Source organism: Oxyura jamaicensis, chromosome 6 (assembly GCF_011077185.1).
Source record: "Oxyura jamaicensis isolate SHBP4307 breed ruddy duck chromosome 6, BPBGC_Ojam_1.0, whole genome shotgun sequence".
Taxonomy (NCBI): Eukaryota; Metazoa; Chordata; class Aves; order Anseriformes; family Anatidae; genus Oxyura; species Oxyura jamaicensis.
In genome coordinates, this window is record NC_048898.1 from 20,886,166 (window position 1) to 20,898,533 (window position 12,368).

General features: G+C 37.7%; 1 protein-coding gene across 4 annotated transcripts in view; it reads left to right on the forward strand.

The window, feature by feature from the left end:
- ZNF518A (zinc finger protein 518A) overlaps positions 1-8,641 on the forward strand; it is a 9,283-nt gene extending 642 nt beyond the window's left edge. The window contains exons 1-3 of one of the 4 annotated variants that reach the window (XM_035330382.1): positions 43-179; positions 970-1,088; positions 2,949-8,641. In XM_035330382.1, coding sequence (XP_035186273.1) covers positions 3,071-7,711 — 4,641 coding nt within the window. In that variant the 5' untranslated portion in view covers positions 43-179; positions 970-1,088; positions 2,949-3,070 and the 3' untranslated portion in view covers positions 7,712-8,641. The other 3 variants (XM_035330381.1, XM_035330383.1, XM_035330385.1) reach the window with 3 other exon arrangements.
- Positions 8,642-12,368: the final 3,727 nt, after the last annotated feature.

Here is a 12,368-nt window from a genome sequence, read left to right on the forward strand (position 1 = left end):
CCAGCAGCACCGGGCAGAAGCGCCGCTCTCTCGCCACACGGGGCTGCTGGGGAGAGCAGGCTGAGGGAAATTGGGGAGCGTGGCCGGGCTCGCGGAGCGCTCAGAAGCGCTGCCTGCCCGCCCCGAGCTGCGTGCCGAGCCGCTGGGCTTGTTCGGAACGATAAAACTTTAGCGCAAAGGTACCTGGCTGTGGGGTGGCTCGCTCTGAGCTGTCACTTCTCTCTAGATCCAAGTCTGTAGCTAAAACCTCTTGTTTTCTCCATCTGTCCTGTTTAAAAACAAAATAGTGATATTTGGGAGCAGTTTTGGGGGGAAGAAATTCGAGGCTTAGAGCCTGAAGTGGTTTCTTAGGCTTGTGCTTGTTCTTTTCCACAGTAGTTATCTATGGCTCACACTGATGTATTTTCAGGTTTTGTATTTATTATTTTGCTTATATGCTTCATATATTGTGAAAGTAGTATTCTTCTCCTCTGGCTTTTGCAAAACTTTCTAGAGAATTCTAATTGGCCTTTTTTTTTGGGGGGGGGGGGGGGGGGGGGGGCACATTGTTATAGGATTTATAATTTTGCAGTGTTTTTGCTTAAGAAAAGGTTAAGTTTCTTCTGAGTTGAAGTTTGAAGTGCTGAGGTGCCGGTTGCTGCTTTATGTCATCTTTTTAAGTCACCGTACCCTTTCCCTTGCCGCAGTTAGGAACACCAGAGGAGTATTAATACAGGGAAGGTCAGAACATACCTAGTGAGGAGGGGTTTGCGGGCTGCTTTTAATCTGACTCGTGAATTTGGAATTTAGATTGTAGTTGATAGTGTTACCTCCCAAGAGAGCACATAGTACACATTTACAGCTTTTCAGTTCTTCAGTGCATTAAAAGTGCACCGTATGTAAGAGTGTGCAGGTTTTGTGGTTTTCAGCTTATTTGTTTAGTCATGATTGTATTTACACCCTTTAAAATATCTTTCTTTTTGTTTCTAGACCTTTTTTCAGTATTTCTCCTGACCGTGGCCTTTTCTGAGTTTTATGTATTTACCTCTTCTATGTGTGTGGAAAAATATGTAAAAGGCTGTTGAAGAATTGAAGTCTTTTCTTAATGAGTAAGTCTGGTGTCTTCTTTCATAAATAAATTTAAAGATCCTTGAGACTTTATTTTTACTGGTTAAATGTTTCTAGTCAATGATTTTATTTGTTGAGTTGCAGGTGCTTGTCAGTAGTTGCATGCTACCCAGTAATAACAGAGCTGAACTGTAATTTGTGTGGTTTAAGGAGATCTCAAATCAGGCTTAGATATTTTCACCTGAGATTCTTTGCTGATCATAAATGTTCTATCAAGCTGGGGAATGTTGCCCAGTTGAGGACCATATTGGCCCTGTGTTAGAAGCCTGTGGTTTGTTCCCTGAAGCATGCTGCATTCACTTGAAATTTTTATAGCGTTAATTGCATAAATATTTCAGGTTTCAGTATTTGAAGGTATAGCATTCCAGTCTGAATGATAGATAGCTACTGTCAAGATGACACACAGGATGATGCAACCTGTAATCTTCATGTGTTGCACCTCTGTATTAAAAAAGTTCTTCAGCCAAGAAGTTCAAGTTCAAGTCAGTTTTTGGTCACTTTATCTGGGAGTTTAAGTTGCTCCTGTACAAATAAAGAACTTAGAGCTGACAAGAGAAAGCACTGTAGTACAGTTCTCTTTTGGTGAAATTGGAGCATAGTGCAGATGAGTTGTTCTTTTCTTAAAATTCAAAACAGAGCAATATCTCATGCTTTAATCTCCTGTGTGGAAAACAGGATAAGTGTCATTTATTTTATATAGTACTTATATATTATTTATCTCCTGTACCTAAAGTGCTTAATTTGGAAATATTCTCAAAGGGTGTTTTTTTTTTCTTTTCTTTTTTTTTATGTGAAATGTATTGTTGAAATCTCATAACTGAAAAACACAATTAGTTAAATTTTAATCGATGCTGAAGTCTGCATAAAATGTAGAAGGGTGTTTTGCCTATCACTTTCAAGAATCCTGTAGAAATGCTAATAGTGTTTTTGAAGGTATAAAATAAAACATGCTAAAACAAACAAACGTGTTCTGCTTTTCTTACTACGATACATGAACATGGTCTGGATTATTTTTTAGTCTCTGCTTTCTTTCTGTTGGGTATCGATGTGTTTAACGCTAGATAATTCCTTCTCACAGGTCTATGGGAAAATATTTGGGAGACCTCAGTGGTGATGCTTGTAATGGCCTGGAGCTCTAGAAGCAGCTCTTGGGCTTCATCACAGTGAGGGAGAGGATGTGATCATTCTTTCAGTTTGAATGTGAATAAATAGGATAATCTAATGAGTTCCAAGTCTGTGTTGCTTCGGGGTGGGCAAGGGAATAGCGAAGAGAAAGCTGCTGATCAGATTTCAGCCAATGCTTTACTTACTTTAATAGCAAAAGTCTAGCTCTTAATTTTCTATTACATAAAGAGTTTTTAGTAAGAAAATGATAGGGAAGAGACAGTTCTTGTTTTTTTCCAGTTTCACTTTTCAAAGTCAAATGATTTTCGGTGCTATTCCATTTCTGCTGATTTTATGCTGACAAGTAGGAGTGTTCTTGGAGTGTAAACTTGAGCTGTTACAAATTGTCAGTGTAGTCTGTTGCAGAAACACTGACACAAAGTCTATAGAGAGAGAATGGTGCTGACCATACCTGTTAGAGCCTCTTAATCTATGTGGAAGTGCTGTTACCAGTTGTACCCCATGTTCCATAAAGATTAATTTATAGCCAGGAACACATGGTGAGAAATGAAAGTTAACTTTTATCCACTGACTACTTCAGACCTTGTGTGATACCAGAGGTAGCCGTTCATTGTATATGATTGTGGTGATTATTTTCTTGTGTGTGTTGGTAAAGGTCATATCTCTATTAGTGCGTTAGTTTTAAAAGTAATATTATATTTGTTTTCTAATTTCAGGAGAATAAAATGGGGAAGTTGTAGAACACTGAGGATAACTCAGCACAGTAGTCTTGTTTGGTGCAGGAACTAAGCCTAATCTCAAGAATCCACTTAAAAAAAAAAGGAATACCTGTGAAATCATGCCATCTGAAAAGGGCCATTTTTTTAATGATAAAAAGCAAATTAATTTGTTAAAACACAATGCTGCAAATAATCTTTATATGGATACTACTTTGGAAAATGCACTGGGGAATGATCCTTTAAGTATGATGACTCGACCAGCAATTTTAGATGTCAGTCTCTCCTATGAACTAAAGAATGTGAAGATTGATTTACCCAAAGTGAACATTCCAAATGAAGTGTTAATGAAACATGAAGTTGATAGATTTAGAAAACTATTTCAGTGTAAACAGCAAACTGCAAGGAAGTCCGTAAATCTGGAGAAAGTGAACGAAAGCAGTCCCATTTGTTCAGAGGGAAGCCATGTACAGAATATACCAGAAGTGCAATTTGAAGAAGGGCTGAAAACTACAGCAAAGGTACTGAATTTCACCTGTACGAAGTGTGAGGATAACGTTAGATACAGCCCAAATGACCTACAGAAACATTTTCAGCTGTTACACTATGGCGAGTTGCCTTTGTATCCTTGTGAAATGTGTAACTTCTCAGCTAATGACTTTCAGTCATTTAAACAGCATAGACGCACCCATCGCAGCACTTTAGTGAAATGTGAGCTCTGTAACGATGAGCATATGTACACTTTGTTCGATTTGACAAAACACTTCACATCAAAGCATTGTGTAAATGGTCACTTTCAATGTGAAAAATGTGGGTTTTCTACCCAGGATGTGGGCACATTTGTTCAGCACATTCACAGACATAATGAGCTTCCATATAAATGTGGAAAATGCCATCATGTAAGCTTTACAAAAGAGGAGTTCCAGAAACATGTTGTTGTCCATACCAGTGTGTTTCCTTTTGGTTGTCAGTATTGCAGTTACAGAACACAACGGAAAAATTATCTTTTTAAACACGTTATATCTTTGCATAGAGACCACTTATATGCAAAAGAACAACTGGAAAAGGATAAATGTGAAAAAAGAATAGTGAAGACTCCAGCAGGACTAAAGCTTGTGTTAAGAAGGTGTAAAACGGGAGCATCGAAAAAACCTCTCTGGAGACGGAAAAAAATAATCAGTGGAAGTGACAAAACTGAAGAAAAAAATTCACAAGTGCTAAGAAGTGTGAACAAAATTCAACCAAAATTGGATGAGTTGAACCAGTGTATGAGAGATGTGGAAGCAAATGAAGAAAAAGATCAAATTGTGTATACTGAAAAGCATAATTTCACAGGTGGAATGCTCTCTGCTACTGCTGCACAATACAATAAAGCGGATGATGGAACAAGCTTCAGCCTGGGATTATTGAAAAATGCCATTCCTGGGCCTACAGTATTGATGGTGAAAAACAATAAAATATCTGTTCCAGCAAATTACAGTGCTAAATTTATGGGATTTAAAATGGTAGATGGAAAGCAACATATTGTTATAAAATTATTACCTACAAGTAAGCATAACTTGCATGTGTTGGGTCAGAAAGCTCATTCTCTTAAAGATGGCTCTACAGCTCCTTTGATACAGACTGATGATCATTGTAGTTTGTCGTTAGGTGCTATACCAAATATTACTGATCAGTCAACCTTAAAGAACAATACCATTCACCCATTACCCTCTCCTCTGTTTTCTTCTGTTCCTCCTTCAGGAAAACCAAAAGTAGAAAAACAAAGTAACTCCTTATTGTATGGTAGGAGTCTTTCTCAAACTGTAGCACCTTCTAATGTAGCTGCAGGAAAAAATTTGTATCACTTGCCAATGAAGTTGGGCTCAGCTGTATCTCCATGTGATGAGGTGACAAAAATTGAACCTCGAAGTAACATCTCATGGGGAAACTGTAGTCCTCCAAGTCATCCTCAGGTATTACCACCCACTATTACAAATGCGTTTCACTATGACCATATGAAACTGCCTTTCTTTTCTGAATTGAAAATGCAACATCGTGGCCTGAACAATGGTATTGGAAATAGTGATCTCTATTATTCACCTTCAGTTGATTCTTGTAATGAAGGGTTGCTGTCTTTTCATAATTATTCTAAAATGGATACTTCGGATAATCAGTGTAGCTTTTGGATGTCAATGGATGACAAATCTAAAGAATTTACATCCAGCCAAACAGTTTCTTTTCAAAACAGAATTGAATCTGCATCTTCGTATTCACATCCAGAGTCAATCAAAGGCTTAAAACAAGAGAAAATTATATCAGATGAATCAAATATTAAAACTTATGGATACATGAACACTAAGAATAACTTTATGTTTTCTAAAGGCCCATCTAAATGTGTTATTGACAGAGAGTGTTTTGTGGAAGACCAGCGTAATGACCAGCAGTATTTGGATGCTAACATACATCAAGACTTTGAGAACGTAGCTGAGAAATTCCAAGAAAATGGATCTGATTCTGTTAACTCGGTCTTAATGCCTAAAATCACATCTGTTTTCTCATTGCAGAGTGAACAGGCAGCTCATTACTTATCACCTGAAATAAACCAGTTATTGCAAGATGTGTTAAAAGTGAAAGCAACTACTCAGCAAGAATCCCACAGCAAGTCAAATAACTGTATAAAACTTCATTCTGACAAGCTGCTTTCTAGTCATGAGACAGGGAATAGAACCTTTGCACATTTGAAAAGCTCAGCAACCACTTGTGGTTTTCAGAGGCCTCCTACTAATGCTGGTTTTCATTTATGTAAGAGAGAGTTGAACACAAGCTGTAGCACAAATGAAGGTACGCATTGTAGGAAAGAAAGAAATATACCCAGAACATCATTTGATTCACAGGGAGTAGATATATTATCCAGACCTCCAGGCGCTGGTGCGTCGCTTAAGACTCATACAGATGCAATCATAACACAGCAACTAGTAAAAGAAGAAGTACAGTCAACAACCCCAAATCCTAGCAGCTTTCCTCCAGTTCTTCAGGAACAGAAGAAAAATGTTTTAGTTCAGTCATCTCCAGGATTTTTTGTTCCTTTGCACCTTGCTAACCAGCCTGGACTGCAGGTTGTTTCAGGAAATTCTCTTCCGTCAACCAGTTCATCTGATAGTCATGCGACTAAAAGTGTACCTGCTTCTTTTGCTTTAAATAAAGGACCTGGAATGATACTGACTTTTAGTGGGGCAATTGGAACAGTTGCAAATGTCCCTAGTGATAGTTCTCAGGTTTTAGGCAGTGTCGCATCCAGAGAATATGGAAAAATAACTATACCAGCTTCAAAATTGGAGCGGAAAAATGACAGCTTCAGAAGCATAAGAAGTTCCTGTAGTAGTAGAGCACATCATCCAGCAAATGACTCACTGAATAGCACATCATTCAAAGGACCTTTTGTAATTACAAACTCATCGGAGTCATCTAGGAAAGGAATTTCTTCTGTGAAAGTGTTACCAGAGCATCAGGATGCTGTCTTTGGTTCTGTGGAGTCAGTAAAACAACAGGAAATGAAACAGAAACAGCATGTTTATGCACTTTTGCCTGATGGACAGCAGGCAGTTTTTCTGCAATGTATGACACCAAACAAACCTGAAGTACGTAAACATAGTGTTTTTCAGGAGAGTGCTCATTGTCAAAATTGTCAACCAAAGAAAACTGGAGCCATGCAACAAAAGCTTTTGCTGAAAATTAAGACTCCTTCAGATACGCTGACTGATACCAATCAGTCAGTGAACAACTCAGTGCCCTCACTACAGCTGGATAACTTGCAGTCCCTTACTCCTGCACTAGCACAGAAACAGACTAATCTTACTTCTAATGATGCCTTAATCTTACCAGGTAGGTTAATGCCAGCAAATGCCTCTTCGGCAAACTCTAATCCAGCATGTTGTATTCCTTCTGCAGAACCTGTATATTCTACCAAACCTGCAGGGACGTGGTTGCGAAAAGGTTCTGTTGAGAATACGCAAGTAATAACTGCTAACAACAGGAATAACTGTGGTAGTCAGAAGTCCACATGGAGGACCCGAAACAGAATGGCGAAAGTAAAATCTCGCTTAAAGCAAACTGGGCCTGAAAGTTCAGAAACTGTGGTTTTACAAAGAAACAATTTCAAACGGAAATGCAAGGATAATTGCAGAGAACCCCCAAGAAAGAAAGCAATGTTGCACAGAAAGTGTAAGGAAAAGAATCAAACTGCAGTTGTTAGTGAATCAGGTGGCCCTTACAAGCCAAGGGCATCAAAAGAAACTGTGAGGACTTTGAAACTACTTCCTTTTAATTCTAAACAGCTTGTAAAATGCCCTCGGAGAAATCAACCAGTTGTTGTGCTTAACCATCCTGATGCAGATGTTCCAGAAGTTATAAATGTAATGAAAACCATTGCTAAATTTAAGGGACATGTTCTGAAGGTTTCATTGTCAAAAAGAACTATTGAAGCACTTCTGGAGCCAGCCTTCTGCAATAATTTGGATGTAACTACTGATGGTCTTTCTCAAAAGAGGCACAAGACAGTAAAACCTATTAGCCCTGTAAAAGAAAGATTTGTATTAAAATTGACACTGAAAAAGACTAGCAAAAACAATTACCAGATTGTGAAAACTACCTCTGATAATACCTTGAAAGCTAAGTTTAGCTGCTGGTTTTGTGGTAGAATATTTGACAATCAGGATAATTGGGTAGGACATGGACAGAGGCATCTGATGGAGGCTACTCGAGATTGGAATTTGTTAATGTAATGTAATGATGACCAGTGAAGAAAATAAAAAAATTAACTATCATGCATCACAGCTTTTTAGAATCAAATTAAATTATGATACACAAGTTGTTTTGTATTTCAGTATTGTAACTGAAATTTAAAAATAATGCAAAGCGCTTGTATTTTAAAAGGAAAAGCAGATTCTCTGTTGCCATCGAGCTTCTAGATACATTAAGGAACTTTGTGGTTTAGATAACTTGTAACTAACTGCAAATACAATTCCATAAAAAATATATATTATTTTTTGTTACTACTATCCTGTCCTATATTTTTATTCTATAAAATGAGTCTTCAGGGCTTTTGTTCTGTACATATTTAAGAAATCTAAACATGTAAATATTTTTATACTTTTCAGTTATTTGGTATGATTCTTGCACAGAATTTTATTTTTTTTTCCCCTCCCCCCTTTTTTTCGGTTCTGTGCATGCACTACTAAAACAATTTTTTTTTTTTTTGTCAACTACACAGCTGTTATCCTGGAATTTTTGTTGTTATTTTCACTTGCTAGCTTTTGATTTTGTTTTTCAGGGATTGAACACTATTTTTAGCAAGTGCCTAAAAGATGTGAAGCAGTTTACATGATGTCAACTGTGTAAGCAGAGGTCCAAACAGGACCATTTTCCCAATAGTTTCATTTAAACAAAGCCATATGTGAACGCTTTAAGCTATATTGCTATGCACATGACACTTGTACTATTTCTGTGCAGTTTGTCTACTTTCTTAGTGAAGTATTTTTCATATAAATTAATAAAACATGTTACGATTGTGTTAATACAGTGAGCCTGAGAATGGAATCAGTTGAAAATATACTATATATATATTCATAATGTATATGGTGTTTCAGAATGGTGAACATTCCTAATCTGTATTGATTCTGTCCCTATTAAATTTGCTATAACTTGTCTTTTCAGAACATGACTGTGAACATTTATAGAAAATAATTCTGTTTTTGTTATATGCTATGTCTGCCACAAACCCTGTAGGAAGGCCAGCAGTGCAAGGCACCATAATGGCCTGTGCAATTATAACTTTATTCCAGGTGGATGTAATTTGTCCCCATACATGGTATTTTCTCCTGTTGCTTATTCAGACGAACCTTTTATGGTACTGTTGATTTGGCAAAACCAATGCTTCAGCTATTCTGTTTCTGTCCTCATCTTGATGGTCAGTAGGGTAATATTCCCAGGAACCTGCTTGTTTCCTCTTTATAGTTTCAGGGGTAAAGAAAGGAGAATATGAGTCACTTTTTTTTTTTTTTTTTTTTTTTAAGTTTCTGTTTATATAAACAAAGACCTTATCAGATTTGTAGTAACTGAGAGTATATGACTGAGGGTCCTTATTACCCGTACCGATTATTACATTTAGCGACTTTGTCCTCTGGATTCTTAGTGAACCCAGAGGCTAGATTCAGTGGGAGTGCCCTTAGCACATGGCACCTGGTGTTTGTATTAGCCCTTACAAGCAGTTTGGTTCCAAGATGAGGCACTTTACAATTCACATCTTCCCTTGTATTTGATGGTGTCACTCTTCCTTGGCCATGTCCTAAGGGCTTCATGAAAACTTTGAATAACTTACCAATATCATTTCTGCAAGGTCAGGTGGGTGATCCTGAGGCTGCATGGAGTGATGGGACCCACCTACACTGTTCAAGTAAACATGCTGCGGAAGATACTTCTATCTATCCTGTGCAATTCCAGATTTTCCATTGGTGAGGAAGACAGCAAGGTTCAGTTGAAGCCAGCATTATCACTGTCAGCAGGCACGTTCAGTAGGCAGTGGCTGTTTTGCTTTTGTAGCTGAGTGCTGTGCTCAACAACAGCAGAAGTGTAGTCAAAGTTTTGCCCAAGTATGGGAAGATTACATACTAGGTGTGCAAGTCAGTTTTGCAACATACTGTTGGTAAAACTGTCAAAATTGAGTTCTGGACTTGGAGAAGGTTGGTCACTGAAATCACGGAGGCTTTAGGTTGTGTGCAAGTCCAGTGGGGTCTTTCTGTGCCTATTTCCATACAGTGGAAGTCAAGACTGGCATGCTACCAGTGAAACAATTAGGTCTCTTAGGGATGTCACTGGCAACAGAATTAGACTTAGATTGCATTTTAAAAAGTTATAATGAAAATGTTTTTGAAAGAATTACTTTTTTTTTTTTTTTTCCTTGATGTGTCTGTTGGCAGGAAGGTCCATGCCAGTTTGTAGCTAGTGAGTTATGTATGGGAGTCAACTGAACTATGGGAGCCAGTCAAGGCAGCATAGTTTGGGTGAAATAATATGCAGTTGGTGTGTGTTCTGTATCAAAATCCAGCGCATTTTGTGCTGCACAGCAGGCTGGAGCTCTGATGTGAATTTGGCTAGGATCTTTGAAGAAGGCTATTGTAGTGTAGGGGTGAGGCAGTGTGTTAGAAATAAGCAGCATTAGGAAAGGATAAAAAAGTCTTAAGCTAGGAAGGATCTACAGGCTCTCTCAGCTTGCTCTCATAAATTCTGAAATTCAACCTCTGAATTCTGGATTTTGCCATAGCACTGAGGTAGAGGCTCTGCTATAGAGTTTGAGGGTTTTTCTCTATTTTGATGAATCATGAGAGTGACAACGGTGGTTGATTGGACTTTTTTTTTTTTTTTTTTTTTTTTTTCCCCTGGAGAACCTTCAACAATACTGCAAAAAAAGAGCACTGTCATGTTAGCAAACGCTGAAATAAGGTTGCTTTATACAATATTATTTCATTGCCATGTGTTACTTTATCCATGGACATCCATCACATTCAGTGCAGAGAATTGTTACTTACTCATAAGCAGTGATTTAGTATTTTGTTTTCCACTCTGAATTATGTCCTTGTATTATTTAGTACACATTGCTCAAGTACTGTTCTGAATACAGAATTCTTTCGTATGAGCTCCTCTGTAATGCTTCATTTGCAGTCATAAGAGTTTTGCACTTCTACAGATCTGCTTTCAAGGAATCTCAAGTCTCAGACTTCCATGAAATTAAGACCACAATGATCAGCAGCAGAAAGTTTGGCTTAAGCAATCTGACCAGCATTGCATTGGATGATGCAGTAGGAGGTTCTTCAAAAATACGTTCAACTGCCTTAATAATGTGAGGCTACTTTTCTACTGGCTTACTCCTGCAACATTTGTTTGCACATTGCTCGTTAGCTTCAGTAAATGGGAACAAGCATCCTACAAATATCCCACAAGTAACAGTATTTGCTTACATAGCTCGGATTTATCCCAAAGTATCATGTGTGAACCAACTGAAATATGTAAATATTTATGGTAAAATAGTAAATAATCATGTATTTAATGCCTGTAATGTCTGATGTGACAAATTGAGGTGCGGGTACCTTGATTTGAAGAGTGACAGCTTGTAAATTTAAGCAGTGAAAAACAACAATTTTAATTTGTTTTGCTTGCAACATGTATCAAGATAAGAAAGCTTTAACTTGGCTATAGTGTTTTGGGACACACAAACATAAGTGCAAGTGCACAGTCAGTGAGCATTTTCCCTCTGAGAAAATGCTTTGCAAATATATACTTGGCCTGAAGTTTAGCCCATTGTGTATTCTTTGCAAGATGTGTTCATCAATAAGTCACGGTTTCCCTACTTCAGTAATTCCAAAGTTTTAACCAAAAACTCATGTTCAGTGTTTGTTCCAGGGCTGTTGTCATGCGAGATTTTTTTTTTTTTTTACAACACTTCCTAAGAATCTGTGTCTGCTGCTGGTGTTATAGATTGAAAGAGGAGTGTAGTTGTATAACTTGCATGCCCGAATGCTTGGATTTTGGAGAACGCAAGTTCTTATTCCTTTCATGGGGCAACATTGACAGAATAATTTACAATACTCCCTGTATTCTCCTTTCTATATGAGGTAGGCAGACAACACTTCTGCTCTTTCATACCTTAGTAAATATGTTAGCTTGCTCTGAGTTCTCAGAAAAAGAAATGCACTTGCTCTGCTTTGATTGCATTTTAAAGCCAAGTTTTTTAGTTGTAGTCTTAATTCTTCCTTTGTTTTTCTAGTTAGGAGATATAATAGATAGGAGATTATATAATAATGTCAGAGAAATAGGAGGGGAGAGGTGTGCTGCTATGTCTTTTACAAGTCAGGCTACTGTACCTGTTACCTGATGGAAACACCTGCCAGCACTAATTAGTGGCAGCTGCTGGCAATACACCAGCTGTAGGAAAAAATGGTCAGATACAGGATTGCACCACATTGCCATTGGCTGCTGAATCGTCACCAGAATTTTTAACGTAGCATGCATGCTCCATCCTGAGTTACTTTGTGGAGAAAGGCATTGCCTACTGAATCCCTGCCTCGTTTTGTTGCTGAAACTGTAAGTAGACTGTTGTGAGGAGCATCATATAGATGAAACAAGATTGGTGTTAGTAAGTTTAAATGATGTGCAGTATGTGAAGGAATAAGGCAAAGCCTCTACCTGCATGCAAAGCAAACTAAACATTGAAAAGGTGCTTTTACACAGAGTATTTTCCATTGTGAATATTGCTTGAAATAGTAACCTTCTAAAATCTTAAATATCAGATTATATGTATAGAAAGAGTAAATTAAGCTTGCAGAGACTAATAGGTTTGTCTTTTGTTAATTTTGAGGCCTTAACTTTACAGTATTAATGTTCTAC